At 35.4% G+C, this 27,619-nt stretch overlaps 1 protein-coding gene across 2 annotated transcripts; it reads right to left on the bottom strand.

Moving 5' to 3' along the window:
* Positions 1–405: 405 nt before the first annotated feature.
* Positions 406–27,619, bottom strand: GMFB (glia maturation factor beta). Of its 2 annotated transcripts, XM_072629452.1 has the most exons (8): positions 27,378–27,480; positions 26,295–26,475; positions 14,612–14,708; positions 12,906–12,955; positions 11,848–11,897; positions 11,446–11,528; positions 2,794–2,867; positions 406–1,685 (listed from the first exon to the last, which is right to left on the bottom strand). In XM_072629452.1, exons 2-8 carry the CDS (start codon positions 26,307–26,309, stop codon positions 1,614–1,616), a joined length of 441 nt encoding a protein of 146 aa, XP_072485553.1. In that variant the 5' UTR covers positions 26,310–26,475; positions 27,378–27,480; the 3' UTR covers positions 406–1,613. The 2 variants fall into 2 exon arrangements, with proteins under 2 accessions (XP_072485553.1, XP_072485554.1); XM_072629453.1 differs by lacking the exon at positions 26,295–26,475 and having other exon boundaries at positions 27,465–27,619.

Raw genomic sequence — 27,619 nt, 5'->3', positions numbered from 1 at the left:
GGGTTGGACAAGATGGCCTCTAAAATCCCTTCCATCTCTAGATCTATGATCCTATGAATTTAAGTGACACTTCATTTGTCTGGAGTCCCAAAGAGCAAAAATTGTATATTTAAATAAAATTTAATAAATTTTTTAATTTTATAGAAGTAATATTTTATCTGGAAGAAATAAGGAATCAATTCTACTCTTTAACAACAACAAAAATAAAAAATCTCTCCTCTCTTTTTTCCATCTGTCTTATTTCCTGTTTCCTTTAATTTTCTGCCTTCCTATTAAGGAAGACACATGACAAATTGTTTAGGTCATGAAAGATTCTCATTCAGTAATATTAGAAAATCTTAATACCTCTAAATTTAGTTGGCACATATATTTGAAAGAAAGACAGAAATTATGAATTAAATAGAATCCATTACAAAAAGGCTTTTTGCTATTTATTTTTAAGAAAATGACCAAGATATAAGATGAATCATTTTACTTGGTTGTCATATTACTGATTGAGGAACCGTGTTGGCAAATCTGTAAAATCTCTACTTTTAAATGTTTTTAAGGTAAACATGTTAAAAAGACATTTTAAAACATCCTTCATCATAGGATTTATGCTAATGACATACAGAAGAAAAGCTCAATTATTCAAGTATTCATTTATGTTGGAATGCCATTCTGATAAGTAAAGTATTATAGCATCAAGATGAATTTTACTGACATATTATTTCTGTTGACTACAACCAAGGTTTAAGATCACTACTTCTTCCCTATGATACAAATCTAAATCACAGATACATACAAAATCCTAACTTTCAACTGCCAGATATTCACTAATTCAAGGAAATGGCTGGAATTTACAGAAATGAAGTTGATTTCATTACAAATGTCAATTACAGAATTAGACACTACAAAACATTTTACATGGACCTCTACAAAAGTATTCATTTCACCAAGTCTGGATTACTGGCAGTGTAAAACTCTCAAGATTAACTTTAAAGCTAACAAATCAAAGGCACAGTATTAACAGGCTTAAAATGACTAACACTCATTATGATGCCAGGAAATACTCAAGTTTATAACTCCACAGGACTTAATATTGGTGGATAATTATGGATACTGGAGGTTATGAAAGAAAAATGTAGTGAAATAAGTTCCAGAATTAATGAAAAAGGACTTGGAATACATGATACTCTAAAGTCATACTTATAGGCTCAAATTTGGGTCTGACAATTCAAGCCTTTAAATGTGTTTCACATATCTGACAAGTAAGACTAATGCTAATATCCAATATTTATCAAAAGGAGACAAAATACCCAGTTTCCAATGTTGTCTGAAAATAGTAACAAATTCTGAATCAGAAGTAATAGAAGTTAGTCACAAGAGTGCAAAGATTCCCTGCAGAAGTATTCCACTAAACAATTACAAATATGAGGAAACACTTTTAAAATTTCCATTACTATAAGAAGAATCTCCTCTTTTGTACACACTTTGCACAACTAAAGATTTTTATTTGCTGCAGGAAACAAAATTGTAAATAACAGTGCATTTTTAGGCATAAATGAGTATTTATGTCTGGTTCCAGTATAGTCAGGTTAGTACATAAATACTTGAGTAACAGGACATTCACTTTAGTGGAAAAATCCAAGTTTCTCACATAACCATTCTTCAGTTAGGTCTTCAGTATTTCTTATTTCAAAAACCTTAAAAGACAAAAGCTTAAGTTAAGATTCTAACACAATTTAGTTCTATTTTCCTAATCTGACCTCTCTGAACAGCAAATGGGACCTTTTGAAATGTTTCATTACAGATACTTTATGTTTGGGAGAATTAATTTATTTACTAAGGCTTGAAAGGACTGAAAGAGGCATAAATCAGGTAAAAATACATTTACTGAGCCTGAAAACTCAAATATTTCCAAAAAACAGATCTTAAAACTATAATCCAGGGCACTCAAGTTTCAGTTGACTTTTAAAAGACTGAGGTTAGCCAATGGAAGTTACTGGATAGTGGTATACTTTGATAAGAGTGGATTAGAACACTGTTCACCCTGATCAAACCATCACAACTCTGAAAGTTTATATGTTCCAAGAAATATTCCTCAGAATGTAGAACAAATGATCCCTCCCATCTTTCCCAGTTGTGGCAGTTGAGAACTGCCACATTTCAGATTTGGGTACATTACCCATGGTCCCCTAGCTCAGTCTACTCCATCCTTTATCAAAAAATTCCTCAGCATCACAGATGCTGCTTCAGGGTAAAAGGTAGAGAAAAAAATGACATAAATGACATTTATATAGGCTGACAGGTGGAAAGCAATGGCGATAAACCTAAAAGCAAAGCAGGGAGATGGGAGGGAGCTGAAAAAAGAGTTAGAGGTGGGAAAGATCACTGATACTATATTAAAAAATAAAATTTTTTTGATTCATCAATTTTTATTAATATAACATGAGGAATAAAAAAATCTATCAACTAAAAATTGGTACAGGAAGTTAAATGAACTTGAGAAACAAGGAAATATTTTATTTTAGTCTTCAATAGGACCATAGGACAGTAAGTAGTTATTTTATCTTCTATCAGTCTCCTAATATAAGGAAAGTGGTATGTTCTTAAAAATCATTAATCTCAGGTATTCTAAGAATGCTAATCTTGGGTTCTAAGGAACCATCTAGTTTTGGGTATAGTTAACTGCATAGTAAATAGCTTACTCACTGAACTGGATTTATTCAAATAAACAATTTCCTAATCTTCTGTAATGATTTCTGTAAATACTAAGCTTATTTTCAACAAACAAGTCATATATTAAAATACCTTGGTAAGTTCAGCTGTTTGAACTAGCTTATTCTTACTCCCAGCATACATCATCTGTTGTTCAGGTTTACACCCTGTAGTTTAGAAAAGAGGGAAAGCAGGAGATATGAAAATATGAGAAAGAAAAAGTGAAAAATTGTTTTCTTACACTTAATTTCTTTTGATATTGGGAAAAATACAATTCAATTCAAACGTCCCATATTTTGAAATACTCACTAAAAAACACACATGAGATGATATCAAAGATATATATGGTTGTATAGTGAGAATGAGGAAGAACAGAAGGCCAGGCTTGTATCACTGGTACTCCTAAAGTACCAAGAGACAAGTGCTGACATTATTTTTAGCACTGAAGTTTATAAAGCCCTTTACCAACATCTTCATTTGATCCTTACAGCCCTGTGAGGTTAGGTACTATATATATTTTTACCCTATCTTATTGATTAGGATACTGAAACTCAGAGGGTGAGTGACTTCTTTAAGGTAACAATGCAACTTACGTATCAGAGGTAGGATCCAAATTTAGGTCTTTTACTATGGAATTCAATTGCAGAGTGAAGCAGATCATTTTCTTTTGTATTATGTATTGGTTTGTTTTATGATTTCTCCCATTCATTTTAATTCTTCTATGCAACATGACTAAGGTGAAAATGTTTTTAATAGGAATGTATGTCTAGAACCTATATAAAACTGTATGCAGTCTCAGGGAGGGTGTGGGGAGGTAGAGGGTAGGAGGGGAAGGAAGGGGAAAAATTTAAGATACACGGAAGTGATTGTAGAACACTGAAAATAAACAAAATTAAAAAACAAACAAATTTAGGTCTTTTTTGACTCCAAGTTAAATGCTCTTTCCATTATATGATGCTGTATCACTAGAAGATCTAATGTTGAGTAGATAACCTGGTAGAGGATTTATGGGAAAATATAATGGACAAGAGCCAAATAGGATTATTTTCCTCCTCTTCAAATTCCTTGTTTAATATATATACATACATATATACGCATACATATTTATATATATCTTTAATTTTGAGGAAAAAAGTTCCAAAACACAGGCCATTTCACATGAATAACTCACAATATCAACTTTTTTGTGGGGGTGGTGGTGGTGGTGAGGCAATTGAAGTTGAGTTCCTTGGCCAGGGTCATACAGCTAGTAAATGTCAAGTATCTGAAGCCAAATTTGAACTCAGGTCCTCCTAGTGTAATGGTGAGGGAATTTGAAGATCTTCCCTGCTCAAGTGACCTGTTTTGAGCTCTGGTCCAGCCCACAGTTTGAGTCACATGAAGTCCATGATAGGAGGACTTTACCAAACAGGTAGAGTAGGAAGAATGCAGCAAGAAGAGTGAGGCAGAGCTGAGAGAGAGCTGAGGCAGAGCAGTTAGTGTGAGTGAGAGAGGGATGAATTTTGCCTAGGGAAGCTTGCTTGAGGGGAGGCCTAACAGACGAAGGCTTGGGGATAGTGAGGCTCCCTTTATTGGTGATGTGTACAAACTTTGTTGTTAGCATGGTGGAATTGGCTTTCTGGTATATGAATAAATATTTTGGTTTTGTCTTTGAGGAAGAGAGTTTATATTTGCAAATTTATCCTGGAAATACACAAGCATATCCATAGTGGCTGCTGTGGGTATCGCATTGGCATTAGACCTAGCTACTCCACAATTACCAACTTTAGAAAACAAAGTCTGTTTAAAAGAAATATAAGTAGGTGAGACATAATCTGAACCACTGGAGAGAATACCTATGTCAATGAGATTCACTGAAATAATGGAGAACCAGATTATGCAAGAGCATGAAAAAGATGCAATTAAATTATGTTTAACACCATTCAAAGTGAACGTAAGTGAAGCAGTCAAGTTTCAGATAACTGCTGCTTCCATTCACAACCCTAAAGTTAACAAAAACACAAGATGACTCTGTACTCTGGCAACTATCTAAATTTGACTGATTGGACTATCCAGATTGACTGTAATAGAACCTTACAATGTGCAAGGGTTAAACCAAAAAAAAAAAAGTATTAAAAGTTTTTTCTCCACAAGCTAGTTGGGGACATGATTTACTCCTTTAGAGATTTTATAAGCATACATTTTATTCTTTTTATTTTATAAGCATACATTTAGAGATACATAAGCATATATATAATAACAGGGGTAGAGATTAGACTTGTATTTGCACTGGTAGAGAGAACACCGAGATAAGTAAACTCTGTCTACCAACCCATGTTGGCACATCCTCTGCAATTTGGTCTTAAAGAGTTAACTACAGCATCAAGAGGTTAAATGACTTGCCAATGGTCAAACAGCTAGAAGATATGAAAGGCAGGGCTTCAACCCAAGTACAGCTGGCTCCAGGGCCAGTTTTCTATTCCCTATACCATACTGCCTCTACATACATTTTAGACTTTGGGGAGGCAGATTTTAAAGTGTAAAGAAGGACAGATATAATCTCATGGATTAAAGTTGCATAGGAAGATTTAGCCCAGTAGGGAAAGGTAGCTTTGAAGAATGAAATTCTGAAGATACTGAAACAATTCTGATGAGGAAGAAAAAGAAACTGATATGGATATAAAGGAAATTCATCAGCTAAACTAGATTTTTAAAAGACATACTGGTAACAGAGGATGAATATAAATGCATTGTACGATACTGATGTGCTGAATGAGGTGAGGGTGATAGGGAAAGCTAAGGACAACAAAAAGAGGTTTTGTTTTGTATTTTTAAAAGCTATCCTGGGATAAAGAAGATGACAATCACTATTCAGGACAGATGGGCCATTGTTAACTGACTACAGAGAGCAAGCATGAGATGTTCATTCCTATTTTGCTTCTATCTCTTCCTAGGAGAATGACCTGTGGCCTGCAAAGGACAGAAGAATGGCTAACAGGGAGCTGATACTAGGTCTAAGTAAGGAGGTAGTGATAGATCACCCATCTATTCTTGATGAACTCAAAATGTCACCAATGAGCCACTTCAGTAGTAATGATGTGCCACATATAAGTCATTGCCAGCGACACTGATGTGTCAGGTGTGAATGATGTGCTACTTTCAGTGTTGGATTAAAAATTATGGAGAATTATAGAGGTACCACAGAACTGCAGAAAGATAAATATCTTGACTTTGAAAAAAAGAGAACATGTTCCAGAAACTTTAATCTAGTGACTTTGACAATGATTCATGACAAAAGCTCAAAATTAATAAAGAAATGGTTAGTGAACATCTAGATGAGGAGACAGTGACTATGAAAAGCCAGGACACCTTCATCAAGAAGAGATCATGCTAGGCTAACCTTGTTTTCTTTTTCTGATGGGTTTACTAAATTGTTGTATGAGGAATACAGTTTTCTTTGGCAGCAGAAAAACATTTGATAATTTCTCCATTCCTTGTGGAAAACATGGAGATGTGGCCTAGAAAGGATACAATTAGATGGACTCAGAACTGACTGAAGAGTAGGGCTCTAACAGTAGTCACTAATAGTTTGATGTCATTTTGGCAGGTTTCCAGGGAGTGGATGGATGAATGAATGGAAAATCAATTTTTTTTTTTTAAGGTTATACATGTGCGACTGTGTTAAACATTTTCACATTCATCATGTTGTAAAAGAAGAAAGAGAACAAAAGGGAAAAGTCACCAAAAAAAAAGTGAAAATAGTATGCTTCAATTTGCATTCAGACTCCAGTTTTTTCTCTGGAGGTGGAAAGTAGGAAAATCATTTCTCAAGAGCTTACTATTTGCCAAAAACTGGGAGTTGAAACAGAAGAGTGAGACAGTTTCTGTTTTTAAGAAGCTCCAATTCTAGCTGAAGGAAACACTATGTATAGGAAGTTTCAGGAGGAGAGAAGATTCCAGCTAAACCCTGCTCTATTTAACATTTTTATCAGTAACTTGGATAAAGGCATAAAGCACACACATCAAATTTGTGAAAAACAGAAGGCTGGGATGTACTGCTGGCACAATGGCTAAAAGGATGTTAACAGACTAGAATACTGGGCCAAATCTAATAAAATGAAATTTAATAGTAATTTACACTGCAAAAAAAAATTTCACAATGCAAAAGATGGGAAAGACATAATTAGTCAGCAGTTTTTCTTGAAAAAGATCTAGGGGTTCCTATGACTTGTAAGGTTGAATCTAAGTCAATACTGTGACATAGTAGCCAAAAGGGATAGTGTAATCGATCATAAGCTGAATTAAGAGAAATATGTCCAGTAATAAGATGAAAATTCCTCTGTACTCTTCCTTCCTCAGATTACAATGAGAGGCTTGTGTTGTTTCAGATACTGCAGTCTTAGAAAAATGACTGATAATTTGAAGAACCAGAAAGAGGAAACCACAATGGTAAAGGACCTTAAATTCATGCCAAGAGGACGAAGTGAAGGATGTGGGGCAGTTTAGCCTAGAGAAAAGAAAAATCAAGAGGGACATAGAGCTACCTTCAAATATTTATGAAGGCCTATCGTGTAAAAGAGAAATCAGATTAATATTGTTTGGTCCAAGAGATTAGGAATTAAGAGCAGTGGGCAGGAGATTTAAAGATACTAATTAAGGTTTGACACTGAAAAAAATGTCCTAATAATTTGAACTATCCAAAAGTGACATGGCTGCTGCGTCAGGGAGCGGATTCCTCTTCACTATGTTTTTTTAGTTAATAGCTAGATGGCCACTTAATAGGTATGGTTTTCTTTTTGATAAATTTTTTATTCATTTTAAACTTAAACACAAAATGAGAAAAGGGGAAAAACATTTCCACGTACAAAGCAGAATATAGGAGAGGATTCAATATGAAACAATAAATTTGCATTTAAAGAAAATCTATATATTAAATAATACACATTATTTTCAAAGCTACCTAGCTTGTCTTTGCTGTTTTCTTTTGTTTTTGTTCTGTTCTTTTGTTCTGCTGTGCATGTTTTACTTTATTTTTCCCCTTCTCCCCCAAAGAAGGCTACAGTTAAACTTGGATATATACACATATACGCAGATATCTATAAACACACTCATCTGTACTCATATATATGTATATAAAACCATACTACGTCTATTTCCACTTGCCATCTCTTTCTCTGGAGGTATTCTCTGGATAGCAACTTCCTTCACTGGTCTGAATCTTTCCAAGTTTTTCTAAATCAATTAGCTCATTATTTCCTATACAACATAAGAATTCCAACACAATCACATCCTATCTGAGAGACTGTCTATAAAAGTTTCTTCCCAATTTTCTATATTCCTTCTATTCTTGGCTACACTGGTTTTATTTATAGAAAAAATTTTTAATTTAAAATAATCAAAATTATTTTACACTTCAGCAATGCTCTCACCTTATAATACTGTTCAAGGTCTAATACTGATGAATCTCCTTCCTTCATATCTTTTTTCCTCTGGTTTCTCTGACATTCCTGACCTTTTGTTCTTCTAAATGAATTTTATTATTTTTTCTATCTCAGTAAGATAGCTTTTTTAGTAATTTAATTGGGATAACATTGAATAAATAGATGAGGTAAAATTGCCATTTAAAAAAATTATATTGGCTTTACCTACCAATGAATAAGTATTACTCCAATTATTTAAATCTGACTTTATTTGTATACAGCGTTGTTTTATATTTATGTTCATGTAGTTCCTGTGTCTGTTTTAGCAGGTATACTCACAGGTAATTTTATACTATCTAGTTATTTTAAATGGTCTAAAACAATATTGAATAATATTGGTGATACATAATATAATTTCCCTATTTTTCCTTTTTATTTAAATATAATTTAACTTAACTTTGAGATCATGATTACTATCCCTGCTTTTTTTACATAATATATTCTACTCCAGCTGTTTATTTTATCTTTGTGTATATCATTTTTTATTGTTTCCTGAAAGCAACACACTATTGAATTCAAATTTTTAGTCTGCTGTTTCTATTTGATGGGTATATTCATCACATTCATATTCTGAGCTACAATTACTTGTTATGTATTTCCCTCCTTCCTATGTTTCCTAACTATCCTTATCATTCCATTCACCCTATTCCTCTTCACTGCTCTGCTTTAACTTCTACTCGATAACTGCCCTCTCCTATTCTTTAACCTACCCACCCCTCTAAGAGTCCCTCCCTTCTGTTAGTGTCTCCCTTCCCCCCATATGTATCCTGCATTTACACTGAGCACTATACACAATACCTGGTACATGGCAGGGGCTTTCTAAACTGTATGCTGAGGCCCCCATTCCTTCTTTTCTGGATTATCTGCACAACAGCCTCTTAACTAGTCTTCCAGTTATAGTTTCTCCCCTCTGCAATCAATCTTTACAAAGCTGCCAAATGAATACTCCTATGACAGGCCTAACCATGTAATTTCTCTGCTCAAAATCTTCAGTAACTCCCTAACGTTCCACTCTCCACCACTGTGACCCTTAGGAAACCAAGCCCTTAACGTGCAGCTCAGGAGCTATTTTCTTTAAGTTCTTTCTGATCTACCTAGTTGCTATCATTTTCTCCCTCTTCTAATGACCTTGTATTTACATTACTTTTGTATATGTATCTGGCCCAGTAAAATGTAGGCTCATTGAGATCACAGACTATTTCAGTTTTTGTGTCTATATTCCTAATGTCTAATATAGGAATTCCCAAACTTATCAAAGGAGTATGGGGAATATTTTGTAAATAACTATTATTCTATTTGTAAATAACTAGGATTCCACAAGTAGTAGTAGTATTAGTAGAAAAATGTTATGAGTTGTCCTAATCTTTTGGTAAGAGAAAAGGTCCAAGAAAAGAAAGATATAATAATAGAATAACGAATGAAATGTAGATAAACTAACCAAATTAACAAAATAGATGACAAAACAAAATCATTAGCTCTTTGTATTACTAATTTGCCAATCAATATATTTTGTGAAATTTATTTTAAATCAGTCATATAATTTTATTTTTTAAATTTTTTTATTTTTATTTTTTACTGCTCATTCTGTACTTACATGTGCAAACTTTATTTAAGAATTATATAAATGTTCCCCATTAAGACTCTTTGACTTTGCATTCCCATAAGACATCTCTGGGTGGTGTTGAATTCTTCCAGGTAAGGACCAGTACAGTACCAAGTACACAATGAGCATTCAGAAATTCATATTTATGTCACAGGAACTGATATACAAGAGCTTCTCTATAGTGAAGATGACATGGCAGACATATTCCACAAAAGCACGGCTTAAATCCCTCTACAGAGGTAGCTAAGTTGCATAGTGGATAGGGCACCGGACTTGGACTCAAGGAAACAAGAGGTCAGATAAGTGAACAACTATGTACAAGATAAATGCAGGATAAATTAGATATTATCAGCAGAGATAAGGTAATAGGGGATTGGGAAAGGCTTCTTGTAGGTGGGATAGTAACTGGAACATGAAGGAACCCAAGGAAGCCAAAAGGCAGAGATAAAGAGACAGTACTGCAAGCACGGAGGACAGTCAGTGAAAATGCTTGGAGGCAGGAGATGAGTTTCTTAGTCAAATAACAGCAAGGAGGCCAGTGGTGTTGGATCAGAGTACATGGAGAGGGGTAGGGAGAAAGGGGAGGTATAAGTTTTAAGAAGACTAGGCAGGAGGACAAGTTATGAAGGGCTTTGAACTTCAGATAATTTTTATGTGTGGTGATAGAGGGCCACGGGAGGTTATTGAGTAAGGGAAGTAAGAGAGCAGAGTCATATAATTTTAAATTGAATTGCAAAGGAAACAATAAAATCTGCAATCTACTTTGAATAAAAATAAATATTTCATTTTAGTAACAATTGTTTCATTTTTTAAAATCTCAAAACTAGTTAAATGTAACATTTGAACTTTATGGTATGTATATAGTATACATACTTCCCCTTAAAATAACACTTTATTTAGTAGGAAAAACAAAATACTTTTAAAAACTAAGAATATATGAATCTGAAAAAACCAAACCAATAACATTTCTATAACTGTTGGATCTACAAATTACCACAAATGTACAGATTTCTCAGGACTTCAGGTTCAGGGGAAAAAATTTTAATTCATTATTTTGAGAGGTAATGCCTGCAATATATTTGTCCATTATTTGCTCCCTCTAGTACTAGAGATCAAAAATTATTCTGAACTCAAGAAGGCTACTATATGAAAGAGCACATTTGCAGATTGATTGGCCAATCCGTGAATTAGCAGACTAAATTTACTATGTGCAGAGAAAAGTCTTGAGAAATTAGTTTTGATTATCTCAGTTTTTAAAAAGTCCCTCGAATCTGAAAACAAATTTAGAAGTTATAGTAACTGATCCTGAACTCAGGAGGAAACTAAATAACTCAAATAATTTTAACAATTAGAAAAATAAAAGCGGAGTTTAAAGTTCAAACTTATCTACTTAGGGAAAGCCCAAATTCTACACTATGTGTCTCATCTAGTACTCATGGTGTTCACAAAGTCTATGCCCCAGAACTACTTCATGATATTTTTCATTACTAGCTCCTTGAATGAAGTCTAATATAGGCTGACCTTAAAGAAAACTCTGTTATACAGGGATACTCATGTTTCTATCACATACACAATATGACAAATTTGAGAAATTTAGCATTTTTCATCTCCTAGCACATCATTCAACAACTTTACTAGGATGTATTTATTTACATACGTATGTTATATGAGAATCATACTTACCAACAGGACTAGAGAAAATAAAACACAGAGGGTATGAAACTCTTCCATCATCATGTTGATATTTATAACTATATACAATGAAGGTTTTTCTTAAGTTAAGGAAATGGAAAAAACTATTTTAATACTTGAGTAAGAATCTTTTACAAAAGAACACTAGATTAGAAAAATTGGATTCTTCTTCAATCATTTTAAACTAGGCACCTACTTACATTATTTTACAATCTTCCATGATATAAAATAGTAACTAAAAAAAGTTGATTATGAAATGTAATACAATATAAATGTACAATAATATATTTTAAAATCATAGAACTGAAATGTATGTATGTATATGTATACATATAATAATTTTTTGCTCCCCAAGGAAAAAATAATTTTAAAAAGCAAAAATAAAAAGGATATCGAGGTTGTCGTTCAGGCAGTTCATCTTTAAGCTCATCAGGTGAAATACCCTGGCAATTTAACATAAAGTAATGTTCAAGAATGTTCTGGGACATAATTAATTAGCAGAATAAAATGCAACAGTATTAATAATACCATAACACACTCAACAACCTTTATGAGTAAAGTAAAACTTGACTAAAGTGACCATCTACAGTAGGAACTAATAATTTCTAGGCTAGCAAAGAAATCTATTCCAATCTTATCTATTCCATTCTATTCAACTATCTATTCTATTTAGCCAATCATCTATTCTAACCTCAACTATGCTGACTAAACGACAGGCTGATATAAACTGAAATGCAAACTCTGCTAGGTCTTCAAATTTAAGGACCCCATTGCTGAGTGAATGAATGAGCATTCTTCTCCAAATAAGTTTCATTTGTTTCTTCTGGAGGAAAAAAAAAAGTTCATTTATTTTCACTTCATTTAAGGTGAATTAAAAGAAAAAAAGCAACATCAGAATGAAGCTTTAATTCATCTGCTAAACTAAATTCATAAAAGGGTAATGAAATTTGGCCCTGGAGACAGGAAGACCCAACTGAGTTTAATCTAGCATCTGACAAATTCTAGCTTTGTAACTCTGTCACTTAACCTGAGGGCTCTAGGCAACTCTCTAAGATGCTAAATTGTTGAGTAGATGGTGACCTGAATTTGTACAGATAGTTTCCTATACCAACAAAATCACAGACACAATCCCTAACTGTAACTTATAGAAAGTCAATTTATATTGACTGAGCACTAGCTCAGTAAAAACTTATCTTAAGGCCTTGTCACACCTCATTTGATAAAAGGAACTCTTTGATGATTATTAAATGGGATTTCCTTAACACTTAAGATAATTAACTTTACTTAGCGAGACAATGTAATTATTACAGTTTTTTTCACTTAGCGAACACACATTTGAAAGAGATAACTTAAATTTTAGATGGGAAACTACATATAGCAAAGATGGCATTTTTCAGATGATAACATGATTAAACTATAATGAAAGACTATCTTTGGTTGATTTTACAAACCTCATGCTCTTCATCCAGGACTACCAGCCGTTTATCCTTGTCAATCTTCACTATAATAAAAAAGATACATTTATTTGTGTACGTCTAACGTGAATTTAATATTCTCATCCCTTGGACGTTTTTTTTTAGTATCTAAAATGAAAACTGATCAAGAAACATGAGTCAAACTCACTGACGACTTATCAGCCTAACACTTCTTCTTTGGGATAGTTTTATTTTTATTTAGTCAACTCTTGAAAACAAGATTCTCACGGATGATCAAGTTTGTTGACAGTACCTGTCTCAGCTACCTCTATATATTTTACAAAGAAGTCTTTGTACAAATACTTAATTTCCTATACTAATCCCAGGAAAATCTGAAAAGGGCCAAACTTTGTACCATTCTGAATGATCTATACCCAGCATGGAATGAATGAGTTGTAGACAAAAGTTGACCAATACAGAAAGAAAATTGGATAATATGGAGAAAAAGGATGGCTTGCTAGATCTTCCTGGGTCAGGACATTAATGTCACCTCTTTATTTTATTTGAAATGAATTTTCTCAAGCATCAGATATCTACATTCAAATACTAGGACCAACATACATTCCAAAGTTAAACACACATGATTTTTAAAATACTCTATTCACCGCTTTTGGTGCAAGCAAGTACTAAAGTTTTTCTCAAGTTAAAGAAATGGGGGGAAAATCTACATTTTAGAATATGTACAAAAGCACAGAATATGTAGGCACAAAAATGATTTTTAGGTATAATCAGCATCAGTTATGTCATTGTTCAAATTTTATTGAGCAAGTGACATTATGCTATGCCTTTATTTTATCTGAAGTAAATGTCCCCTGTAAATTGCTTGCTAATATTATAGCAAACCTTCAAACAGATATTATGGATCAAAAAGATTTATAATAGTCTCTCTCTTCTGGGGTACAAACGGAATTTACTATAACAATAAAACATATGGTTTAATTGTTCACAACTGTGTGCTTAGATTGGTTTGAACATTTAATCTGGAGCATAAGTATAGTTGCAAAGTTATCACTACTAATTTGCTTTAGTTTGCCAAATGCATTTTAGATAAAAAGCACAGAGTACAGAATTTACATTCCCCTCCCTCCTCGACTTCACCTTTTTCATTATTACCAAATAGTACAATTTCAGACTCTTATATTGCCCATGAAGATGAGTCTTGAAAGTCAAATTCACTGTTGATGAGAAATGTGGAAGGCAAGACACAACTACTCTTCCCATCTTTTGGTACATTTAGGAAAAAATGATATTTGCTGTTAAATAGTAGCTTACTACTTCTGAAAAAAGTGGACATGTAGAGTACTTAAAGAGCTTCCAAATATTACTATATCTAAATAAAGCTAGACCACATTTCCTTTACCCTTGAAGAAAAAACATTTAAAAGTATTTGAGATACATATATATTTTTAATATTATAACATTTAAGCCTCAATTAGAAGGGTAGCCAAAAGCCACTTTGAATTAACACAAACTAGTTTTTACTAGGAGTTGCTACAATTGTGGGGTATTGTTCTTCCTGTTTTGTGACTTTTAGCTGTTGCTTCTATGTGAAAAGTAATATGAAAAGAAAAAAACTGGGGAAGGGAAATGACTTTTGAAAAGTTTGCTACATGACCTGTGGCTTTTAGTGAAGGATTAAACAAGTATAAGACTGTAACTTTGCTGACAATAGTTGAGCTTACTTATAATAGCAGCATTGTTAGTTTCTTTGCGAAAACGAAACTTTCTCAGTTTCTCCACTAGATCTTCAGCAACATCACAAACCACCAGAGATTCACTCTGGGAAAAAAACACACATACACAAATGAAATAGTTTCAATATGTAATTAAAAAAAATCATACATGTAAATAAGCAATCTATACATGGCTAGACATTAGCAGTAAATGAATACAAATGCCAAAAATACAGAAGTGAAATAACTGGAGTAGTTTTTACCTGTTAATAACTTTAACTATCTTACTAATTTGTTCACGCAAACTTTTTTTTTCCTACTTGATATGGTAAACTACATGGAAATGGATGGGATTATTCAATTCTTCTTGCACTGCTCAGGAGATGACATGTATTGGATATTTTCCATATGGAGGAAAACTTCCATAAACATAAGACTATACAACTTCTTTAGAAAGCTTCCCTACAGCAAAAAGAGAAGGTCAAAGGTCTAAGGCAGGTGACAATATTTGGGGGAAAAAAGTACATTTCAGAATATGTACAAAAGCACAGAATACGTAGGCACAAAAATGATTTTTAGGTATAATCAGCATCAGTTATATCATTGTTCAAATTTAGGTACACAATTGAAGTATGCAGAGAATTCCAAAACAATCTGTGAAAAGAGTAATGACTCTTTATTGAAGGTCTGGAAAATAGACCACATTACAGAAGACTAAAGAGAGTTAATATATCCTGAAGAGGAAGAAAAATTTGGAGCTACTACATGTTCATAGATTCAGAAATGGAAATGAACCTTGGAAATGAAACTAATTCCCTGGTTTTGCAGAGGAGGAAACTGAGACCCTGAGAAATTAAGTGATTTGCACAAGTTTACCCAAATTGTAAAGAGCAGGGCCAGGATCAGAATACAGGTCTTCTAGGATTAGAATACAGGTTCCCTAAACTCAAAGCTAATGCTCTGGATTTCAAATGTACCAGATAATATCTTAGATAATATGAAAGCTTAAGGACCATTCAGTGCAATGAAGAAAAAAAAGGGGAAAGAATATTAAAATTACAATTGAAGGGATTTAATTAGATATCATAAAGGACTTACTTCATACCTATAACTACAGTAAAAATAATTATCAAGGAAGGTCATGGAATTTTCTTCTCTGGAGATTTTTGAGGAAATTGTCAACAGCTATCATGCTGGAGTAGTTGAAAAGCAGATCTCCAGTTTTATAACAGAACCAGCAAAGGGAAACATTTTTAAACTATTAAAAGGGACAATTTATTCTAGATTAAAGGGAAATATTTATTGCCATTTGGTTCTTAAGATGCTTCACTGAGGTGTGAAGATAATTCCCAATGGCTCTACCAGAGGAATGTAAACTCTGGCTAGTTCCACCACACTGGAAAAGCTCCGATTCTTGTTTTAGTAAGAGACTAGTAAGTATGGATGGGTTAATTACCAGTAGACTGACCAGTCATTAGATGATGGATTCTATGGCCATGGCAAGTCATGTAACAAAGAACATTACAAATGGTTCAGTCCTATATGGCAATAATAACAGTGCTTCTACAGCACCTAAGGTTTGCAAAGTACTTCACACTATCTAATTTTATCCTCAACACAACCACACGAACAGTTATTATCTTTATTTTACAGATGAAGAAAATGAAGCAGACAAAAGTTATGTGACTTTTCCAAGGTCATCCTAGTCAGTATGTGTCTTAATGCCAGATTTAATTTAGGTCTTTCTGGTTGCTGCCTATTTGTCTCCTTCCTGAGGTTATAGAGGCAGAGTTAAGAAAAAGGGGCAGAGAATGCTACTTAGCTTTTAGACTATCTGTAAACATTAATTTAACTGTTAGTACTGTAAATATGAAATCCTTGTCTAGGGACCAATTACGTAACATATTGTTATTGGGGAGAAAATGAATCACAAGAATATTGCCAATCTCACTATAAATCAAACTAGAAGATAAAAGGAAGTTATAGCTAAATGAAGCTGAATTTGGTTCCTCCAGAAGACAAATAATGGAGTGGGTAGAGTTTGTTTTATTTTGTATCCAAAAGAAAACAAGAAACATCAATATAAAGAATACCTGGGTATCTTGTATTGTGGTGCATTTGCAAAAGGACCACAAGAAAAACCCCACTGTAGTTTGTGTGCCAAATTCTAATGAAGAAGAATTCTAAAAGAAGAAGAGTCTAAAAGGAATCCAATAAGAACTTCCAAATTACATTGAAATATACTGTAATACTGGCTAATTTCAATGCAAAGGTAGGTATGGTAAAAAAAAAAACAACATATCAAAACAAGCAAATAAAAAAATGGAAAATGTGATTCATGATTAAGAAATGTACATAATCGTTTTACACATGCATATCACGAATACTCTTTCAAAGGAGAAACTCAAGACATAACAAATACCAAATAACATCACAAAAAAATGAAATTAAGTCACAGAAGATTATTAGATAAAAATATGGGAATTGTTTTTGAATCAGCTATGTGATGCATGACCATCCACTTGTTAGAATGAAGATTAAAATCAATCCAAAATTAGAATACAGTTCACAGTTAAAATAACTCTAACTTTCAGGGGAAAAAATGGTCATTCAATGAAATAGAGGACTTTCAAGCATTCTTGATGAAACGACTAGAGCTGAATAGAAAATCTGACTTTCAAACACAAGAATCAAGAGAAGCATGAAAAGGTAAACAGGAAAGAAGAATCATAGGGGACTTACTAAAGTTGAACTGTTTACATTCCTACATGGAAAGACCATATTTGTAACTCTTGAGACTTTTTTCAGTATTTGGGTAGTTGGACGGATTATATACATATAGACAGAGGGCAGAGGGTGAGTTGAATAGGAAGGGATCATATCTAAAAAAATAAAATTGAGGGGGTGAGAGGAATATATTGGGGGGAGAAATGGAATAGGGCAACTTATCTCTCATAAAAGAGGCAAGAAAAAGTTTTTTCAATGGAGGGGAAAAGGAGGGAGGTGAGAGGGAAAAAGTCAGCTTACTCTCATCACATTTGACTTAAGGAGAGAATAACATGCACACTCAATTTGGTATGAAAATCTATCTTACACTACAGGAAAATAGGGAAGAAGGGGATAAGTGGGGTGTGGGGGGATGACAGAAGGCAGGGCAAATAGGAGGAGGGGGTAATTAAAAGCAAACACTTTTGGGGAGGGACAAGGTCAAAAGAGTGAATAGAATAAATAGGGGGCAGGATAGAATGGAGGGAAATATAGTTAGTCTTTCACAACATGACTTTTGGGGCAGTCTTTTGCATAACTACACATGTATAACCTATATTGAATTGCTTGCCTTCTCAGTGAGGTCGGGTGGGGAGGCAGGAAGTTGGAACTCAGAAGTTTTAAAAATGAATGTTAAAAATTGTTTTTACATGCAATTGGGAAATAAGAAATATGGGTAATGGGGTGTAGAAATCTATCTTGCCCTACAAGAAAACAGAAAAGATGGGGACAAGGGAAGGGTGTGATAGAAGAGAGGACAGAGTGGGGGAAGGGGTAATCAGAATGCACAGTGTCTTGGGGTGGGGGCAGGGGAGACATGGGAAGAAAATTTAGAACTCAAAATCTGGTGTCGAAAACTAAAAATAATTTTTTAAAAAAGAAAAAATAGCTCTAACCACACACACACACACACACACACACACACACACATACACACAAACTATGATGGTGAAAAATGGGAAATAGATAAAAGACAGACACTGACACAGACTAGTATCCTTTCCTAAGGAAATAATAAACCAATTACTACAATGAAATGGCCAAGAAAGTCTAAAAACTACCTCAGCAAGAAAATACTGATTGCTGTGCCAAAGGGAAAGATACTGCAGCATCAGTTAAAGGCAATTCTGTTTTAGACTATAAACTACTAAAAAAAATCCTTCATAGAAGGATGGTGAAACATGACATACAGTATCATTCCAAAAAACTAGTAGTGAGAGACAAAAATGTCTTCAGAAAATGTGAAGAGCTATCCCATTAAGACTAATCATCTCGAGAAATTAAGAATGAAACTGTAAGAATTACCCTCCCAAAGGATGAAAAAAATGGAAAAGGTTTCTATAACAAAACTTTTTTCTCCATCTATGACATGGATGGCTGTACAGCCATCACATTTGGACTCTGTTGTGGTTTCTATTGTGATATAAGTGGAAGTAGAAATAGTACTAAGAAAAACAAATAGAGTAAGAACACCTGGACTAGACCAAGCATAAAAGAGATTTGTGAAGGGTATGACACAATTTTGAGAGCGTTGAGGCTCTTCAGTTGAGCTATCTGAATGATGGGATGATACTAACACTTGAAGAAAATTACAGATAATTATCATTTTTTTTAAAAATAAAACCAATCAAGAAAATGTCAGTAGCTATTAACTCACGTGCCTACCATTCCAGTTTTAGAAAATTTTTAGGAGAACAATCTACACCTACCCAGAGTGAAGGTATGAAAAAGAGCTAGGCCTTCCCAAATCATATCCTACAAGAGACCTAATTTTTAGTCATATAACATACTGAAGTATGCAGAGAATACACAACTATTTTGTGCTTATTTTTTGCTGACCACAAACAATGATCTGACTTGATAGAGCAAAATGCCTTAAAAACTTCAGAAAATCTAAAGGGACTCACATGCTTGTGTTAAAATCACGGAAGAGTCTTTGAAAAATGCAATAGGTAACTTTGTTTGAGTACCCTCTGACTATGAATATCAAGCACAATATAAAAGGCATTTTCACCAAAGATATATTTATGGAAGATTTTCTGTGTACAGTTCAAATGAGAGATTACTTGCAGATCACAAAATCATAAAGAATGTCAGTATTTCATGGTAAAAAGGCACCTGAGTGGCCAACCAATTCAACATATACTTAGAAAAAAGATGATAAGGTTCTTTATATACTTTGCAGATCCAATTGTGTTGAGTGTAAGAACTGGAAGACTACTAAGTTTCCTAAATATATTTATAATCACTCTAAAGTCTCCACAAGAGACTATTTTATGGAAAACTTGTATGGGGCAGGTGATCACATGGTGAAGCAATACAAAGACACTCTCAAGAACTTTGGATTTGATTGTGCAACATGGGAGACATTGGCACAGGACTGCTCAGCATGGCACGCCCACATCAGAAAAGGCGCTGTGCTCTATGAGCAAAGCAGAACTCAAACAGTACAAAGGAAATGTAGGATGTGCAAATTTGGAGTAAGCACTCCAAACGTTCACAGAGACTATCTGTGCCCAATCTGTGATACAGCATTCTGAGCTTGTATTGGTTTGATAAGCCAGTTGTACAACTTGAAACTTCACTTTATCATGGTGATGTCATTTTGGTCCTCTTTGAGAATGAAGGACAACAACCAACCAACCATCCACAAAGGAAAAGAATCAAGTAAATAAAGAAGATCCCTTGTTTAGGACAGAGGCCTCTAGTCTTAGTCATATAAAGATTCTGATCTTTTTTTTCATGGTCAATAAGAAATTTTTGACCAACTCCCCCAATAAATTATTTATAAATTATGTATATGTACCACTCCAATTTATTATGTACAATATAATAACACAGAATGTAGAAATTTTTAAATAATTTTTTCTAAGCGGTACAAGAACCTTTTGCCCCCATTAAAATATTTTACTAATAAAATAGTTTATAAGAACAATGTGAGTGAATATGCTTCATTATTTTTTAAAACCTTGGTTTAACACTTTGTGACACAAAAATCTGGTTTGATTGTAAGTTCATTTTTTGTAAATAACTAGTTTTAATTGTCATAGCTGAAAAAGATAGCTCATGTAGCTCCACCATGAAGAGGTGCATTATTATCTGTGTTGATTAAATACATTTTTCAAATTATCTTTTTGCTAATTTCATGGGGGATGGGGGATAACTTATCAGATCGGCTATGGCTAGCAGAGTATTATTATTAGGAGTAGCCATTTCCTTGATCACTTGTTTGCATTATTAGTATAATCTTCGATCTGAGGTTTCTTTACAGGAATCTTTTTTAAACCAGAGGTTTGTTTTGTATGGATTAGTTAAAGCTATATAATTCATAAATCCACTTAATTGAGCACATATATGATGACAGCAAATAAGCAAAGACACCACTGTCAATCCCTCCTTGTTATGCAACTGCCATTTTACCCTCAGTTTCTCCCTGAAACTCCCCTCTTTTTTTAACACCAATAGTCTTTCAAGGATGATATATAGCTAGGAGTTACAGTCTCTAAAGAATTAAAGTTAAACATACTACTAGTGAGTGAATACCTCAACAAAGTCAAGACAAAAGGAAATAATGGTAGCAAAAAAACTGAAAACAAAGTGGGTATTCATTAATTGGGAAGTGAATAGCTGCACAAATTGTATTATAAGAGTATTTTGTGTGTGCGTGTTCGTCCTTTGTTGCCAAAAAAGACCATTCCATCGGAGAAATAATGACACAACTTGCACTTGACTTTGTTTTGAGGGAGGGCTGTGCAGGTCACCAGCCTCACTTCTCCTCCAGAGCCATCTGAATCCAGTGACCAGATATTCATCAGGATGACAAGAGATGACCCAGGATGAGGCAATTGGGGTTAAGTGACTTGCCCAAGGTCACACAGCTAGTGAGCGTCAAGTGTCTGAGGTGAAATTTGAACTCAGGTCCTCCTGACTCCTGCACTGGTGCTCTATCCACTGCACCACCTACCCACCCCAAGAGTATTTTGTAACACTGTACTGGAAGAAATGGCAAATGAACTGATATGAAATACAGTAAGCAGAAACAAGAAAATATACACAACAACCACAATAACGTAAAGAAATATAACATTAAAAGACAGCAGAATTCAGATCAATGAAATGACCAATTTTAAATTTAGAGTGTGGAAAATTAATTATCTCTCTCTTTTCTGTAAAAGTCTCCAGATGTGGCATCATCTGGCAGGCATGGTTAACACCAGTCTATTTCACTTAAAAGGTTAAAAGGGAGAGCAGTTATTGGGAAATAACAGATTCATGTATGTGTTGTATACACATGTATATACATTCTGAAGCACCAATAAAATACATATTTTAAAAGTCACAGGTCATCCATAGGGCAGTGACACACATGGTAGATATAAATGGAAGCATATATTATCAAATAGATAAGTGACCAGAAAATAAGGTGAGCAAGTCATGTGGAAAGAACAAAGACTAAGAGATGGGTAGTATAAGTCCTTCCCAGACTGTTAGGAAATCCTGAAGGTAACCTGGAATGTTGGTTGGCCCCTCGAGATTTATGGGAGAACATGGATAAAAGACACAAAATGAGTGAGGAGGGGCTGAGTGACTTGTACCACCAGAAAAAGTAACCATGTGGATGAAACAACTTATTTAAGTATTAAAGAACTAACCCTAAAGTTTATTATTTTTTCTACAACAGTTTTACATATCATCACGTCTTTATTTCAAATCCAAACCTATAAATCTCTCAACTTTCAAAAGAACTCTTAATATGCACTACCCACAAAGAAATCTGAATTGTGGTTCTAAAACTGAATTGATGAATGAATTAAAATGTTCTGAAGGATACAAATAATAGCCAAATAAAGGAATCATACATTCTGACCTTTGAAAGCTAAACCTAAAGGACCTTAATCATTAACATAATTAGCCAGATAAATTTATAAGGGATATCAAAGGTCATGCAATACAGTGCCCTCATTTTACAGAAGAAACTAATAAGTGAGCTTTAAATGTAGGTCCTGTGACTCCAGAATCAGTACTACTCTAAAATGTGAATTTAAATGTTTAAAATGCTCAATTATTTTAATATGCTTAACTTATAGCCTTAATAATTTCCAAAATAAAACAGGGCTTAACTTATCCTCCAAACAATGCACAGAACACTAATAATTATATTAGAAAATATGCTACTATAAAAAAGTGAATTAAAGTTTACTTTCATATTTGTGGTGTACAAACTCATCTCACTAACCTGTTCAGTAATTAAGACATTATAAAATACTTGTGAAATTCTACTTTACCATCAAAAATGGCTTAGTATTTACTTATCAAAATACCTAAAAAACCAATTTTTTTGAGCTATTTGTAGGTAACAACCCATTAAAAAAAAATTAAAAGATATTTTAGGAAGGAGTTTGTGCCAGAATCACTCTCTACCAGGGTTATTGCCTGTCTGGCCACATGGCTTAGAGACCAGCTTCTCTGTGAAAAGTGACAAGGCTGTTTCCAGGTCTTGACTGGCCCAGGAAGCTAAGGCTGAAGGTGTGTCTTTAATGATACAGTTTCCTGATCACCCAAAAGCACAAAATAAGATCACTTATGTAGGATCAGGACTCACTGAACTTGATGGATGTTCCCAAACTGCACGTTTGTGAATTAGGGGTGGGGCCAGGGTGGTGGAGAGGGGCTATGTTTACCCAACCCAAGTTTCTAGAATATCCTTCTTGAATACCCTTCCTATTAATGATGGCTAAGTAAACCCCATTTTGTTCACTGATGAATGACAACCTATGACTGCCTCATTTCTCTTCGACATCAAACCTAAACTAACAGGGTACTGGCCCATTTTAGGGCTCCCTGTAAGACAACTGTTGCTTGGTTCCTACGCTAGTTATCACGTAAGCATATATACTGAATGAGTTATACAAATAAATATAAAATGTACCTTCCATCAAGTGTTGTCACTGCTGAAGGCTTCAAATGAATAACAATAATATTAAAAAAAGTTGAGAAGAGATAGGAAAGCATATTAGAGAAAAAGGTACAATGAAAAAGGCAGGAGGTCATAATTCATTTTGAAAAACTAAAAATAGTATTAAGAAATGAGCTAGAGTGAATAACGTAGAATTTAGTGATTTCAAAATTTTATTCTCTTATCTATATAATAACAACAATTAAGGTCAGCCTATGTATTTTCTGGAGTTACTAAATCAGTACTTCCAACCTTGTCAGTATTATACTGCTGCTTAATTTTAGTTGTAATACTCTTTTTTGGAGGGGGGGAGGTCAACTTGTGATTTTATTAGTATCAAAGAATTTTTGGTGAGGAAACTCCCCTCCATCAATGTAAATTGCCGAGCAACTTACTATTTTACAAAGTTAAAGTTAAATGACTTGCCTAAGGTCACAAGGCAGCATGTGTTTTATGTGTCAAAGGCTTGAAAATTAGTCTTGTTTGGCAGGTAGATACTCTGTCCATCTGCTGCATTCACTTCCTACTCAACATATGCCTAGCTACCAAGATGAAAACTGTAAATGGACTGTTTTAACCCTTTCATCTTTGGAACGCTGGGGCTTAGATACTTAATTATCCCTTCTAGCCTACTATCTCAGGAAGGTCTGGGGGCCATTTCACTTAATGCCCTACTCCAAGGCATCTCTTGTCTCAGTACAGCTATACTCCTTATCCTATCTCTACTTCTCCAGTTCTGAGTTGGTGATCAGATCAACTTTCCCATTACTTCTGTTAGGGGTATGTCAAGCTGTTTCCCTATGGTCCCACTCAGCTTCCCAGTAACTTTCAGGACCAAAATGCTCCTTCCAAACATAACTCATTCTTAAATTCATGTTGCCTCCCCCTATTACAATGCAAACTCCTTATGGGCAGAGGAAATCTCTGTGCATTTGTGTCCTCGGTGCTTAGCATATAGCATTTAATAAATGTTTTTTCATTCAGATTTTGCCTCTCAATCATACAGATATTTCTATGATCATAAAAGCATGTTATATTTTTAAAGTGCTTCTCAGTATTGCTATGTCTGGTTTCTTTAATTTTTAAAAAAATTTATATATTTATATCAAGTCATCAATACTCTCCATGCAGCTGAACAGATTTTAATGATTTTAAAATAGCACCTACCTCTCAAGATTATGAGCATCAAATGCGATACTTTTAAAGCACTTAGCACAATACCTGGAACATAGTAGGTGCTATATAATATTAGTTATTATTATTATTTCAACCCCTACTCCACCCTTTATTTTGTCAGTGGCAGACCCAGGCCCCACTGCCCACCCTAATGCTTATCTTCACCTCCAATGTTAAACAAAAATTTAAAAGTCATAACTTTTGGCATTTAAGATTAAGTTATCTTATTAAATCAGCATATGTATAAGGTGATATGCTATACAGCTACCAGCACTAAAGAATTAATACTTACCATTTAATGGGAATTATATATCATTTAAGAGGCTAGACAACTTCACTTTGCTTCTGTGATGGAAGCAGAGAGATCTTAAGATGTTATTTGTCAATTCCTGAAACTTTACTTCCTTTTCTTTCACAGACATTTTGTGTGTTTGTGTGTGTGTGTGTGTGTGTGTGTGTGTGTTGGGGGGGAGATTAAGTTATTATTTCTTCTTCCCTGAGATGGTAACCATTATTATAGTTTTAAAAATAAATTCACTGGAGAACTATCTAATTAAAATGAAAGTACTATATCTGGGCTAAAATAGCTTTAGAGATTATAACCTTTCAAAACTAGATTGGGCACAATAGAAAAGGAAAACCGAGAATATTTTAATTTCTCTTCTTCACAGTTAAAAAAGACAACAATGTGCTTTAATTTGTATGCCTTCCTTTCTAATCCTCTTCTCCCTTCTAAATGCCATAAGGGAATTGTACTAAGCTGTAGTTAGATAGGGAGGAAGAGGGACCCGAACTGTAGTTTTACTGGCTCTGAGGTCAACTTTCAAATCACTGAACCTTACTGCCTCTAAGAGTAAAATAAAAACATTTAAATATCTAGTGTGTAAAGATTCAAAGTAAGGGGTGTGATAAAAAAGCATTGGCTCCAGAGTTAGAGAAGCCTGGCTAAAATTCCACTTCTGACTCTTATTACCTGTGATGCTACTGAGTTATTTGGTAAAGATATTGGAGTGCTTTGTCACTTTCTTCTCCAGCTCATTTAACAGATGAGGAAACTGAGGCAAACAGAGTTAAGTGATTTGCCCAGGGTTACACAGCTACTGATGTCTGAGAGCAACTGAACTCAAGTCTTCCTGATTCCAGGCCCAGCACTCTATCTACTATATCACCAAGCTGCCCTTACTACCAGTGTAATCTCAAGCAAATGACTTAAAATCCGGGGGCATTAGTGGCTTCAACTGTAAAAGAAGGGGATTGGACTAGATAGCCTCTGAGGTCCCTTTTAGCTAAAAAGCTAAGATCTTATGATGTGAACCCTGTCTCAACTGCCCATCTTAAGCATGCAGTCTGAAGCAACTAGGTTGGAGAGACAGTGGACAAAGAACTGTATCTTGTATTCAGACTTGAGTTCAAATCCAGCCTGAGACACTATAGGTATGACCCCTAGGCAAGTCACTCAACCACTTCCTCAGTTTCCTCATCTGCAGAATGGGCCTAAATGTGGTGGTTGTGAAGCTAAAAATAAGAAAATATTAGTAAACTGCTTTAATACTTTAGAAATACTGCTACTAATACAATTACTCTTTTCAAAACTTCTAAAATGACCTCCATACCCAAAAGAAAACCTAAAACAAGTCAAGTGGTGGCAATGCAATTTCCCAGATAATCTGAACCAAAATATCCAGATTGTGTTTGTCCTTCATTTTCAAAAAGGACCATGACATCAGGAAAATGATGACATAAATTGCAGTTGACTTTGAATAAAGAAGGGCTGTGCAAAGTCACCAGCCTCACCTTCCCAAGAGCCATCAGGGTCTAGTGCCAGATATTTATCAGGTCGACTGGAGATGGTCCAGGATGCAATAGGAGACCCTGGCCCTTTTAGCCTAAGGCCTTTTCAGGTTCTCAGTTTGAGTGAGGTACCCCGCCCATTCAATGAATAGGCCTCTTTAAAGAGTGAGTCAAGGGATGGCCCCTTTAATTAGGAAAAAAGAAAAAAAAATTAAACTGGAAGGGGAAGACCGTAGGGTTGCTGGTCAAAAGAGCAAATTACTATTGACATTCGTTCAGAACCTGGAGGGCCCAAAATATAGCCACTAAGTGGAGCTTGAGCAAGGACCTACGGTGGTCCAATCTATGAGCTCTAGAGTGAAATGGGCTCAAGGTTTGGTCTCTGAAAGAAGGAAGGAACCTAGTCAGTAAACCTCAAGTGAACTGCCTCTGGCCATGAAAATTTACTTTCCTTAGAAGAGCAGTTACCCAACTGGGTGGGTCGCCATTCAGGCACTCAATCGAGACCTGAGTGACACGTGAGCTTGAGCTGTCCAGAGAAGACCTCAATTCTATACATTTTCTTTTGCGAGGAAAGACACACTTCAGGAACTTGAGGCCGAAGCCCAAGAAGCGTTTTTGCCACCACTTCGGGAGTCTCCTGGCAGTTCCCTAAGGATAGGAGAAATCCGGAAGCGGGGGAGGCTGGGCGGAGGCCCCGCGGGGGAAGGCGGGGCTGGGACGAGCCGAAGACCGGGAGCGCTAGACCTCGTCCCGGGACTCCGCTCCTTCTCTTTCGCGGGCCCCGGGACATGGTCCCCGCCCCGGCTCCAGGCTCCTCTCCCCGCCTCCACCCCACGGAGGCGCCTTGGAGCCCACAGCTGGTCGGGGACCGGGGAGACCGGAAGGTCTCGCTAACGGCCACACCTCACAGAAGCGGAGAAGCCAAGGCCTCGGGGCCCGCCCTTTAGCAGGGGCGAGGCTGCGGCAGCCGTTAGGGAAGAAGGACAGGGACGCTCTGGTGCGGAGCCAAGGCCTAGCGAGGTGGAGGAAGTCCCCCTTCTTTCCCTCCCCACTTCCCACCGCAGCCTCGGGGCAGCCCTACACCTCAGTCGGACCCCGAAGGGCCCTGAAAGCCCAATCCAGTCAGTCCGGTCCTCCGCCCACGCCCACGCCTCCCAGGCGGCATCTCACCATTTTCCTTCCGGCCGGCCACCACCCCGGCGGAGCCTTTCCTAGGGCCCTTTCAACAACGGAATCACTACCGCCTTCCTTCCGGCGAGCCGGGCCAGATGCCCCCAACCAATCAGCGAGCGGGGGCTGGGTGGAGCCTGCGGCCGATGACGAGA

This window comes from Notamacropus eugenii, chromosome 1 (assembly GCF_028372415.1).
Source record: "Notamacropus eugenii isolate mMacEug1 chromosome 1, mMacEug1.pri_v2, whole genome shotgun sequence".
In the NCBI taxonomy this organism is placed as follows: domain Eukaryota; kingdom Metazoa; phylum Chordata; class Mammalia; order Diprotodontia; family Macropodidae; genus Notamacropus; species Notamacropus eugenii.
This window is presented reverse-complemented; position numbering and strand designations above follow the sequence as displayed.

Bases quoted from the DNA above. Each gene is read 5' to 3' on its own strand.
- GMFB (XM_072629452.1), bottom strand. The intron at 11,529-11,847 runs ATATCCTTTTTA...CTTAAGAAAAAC, and splicing joins CTGCCTGAACGACAACCTCG to CTTCATTGTATATAGTTATA. The intron at 2,868-11,445 runs GTAAGTATGATT...TCTAAACTACAG, and splicing joins TATTTTCTCTAGTCCTGTTG to GGTGTAAACCTGAACAACAG.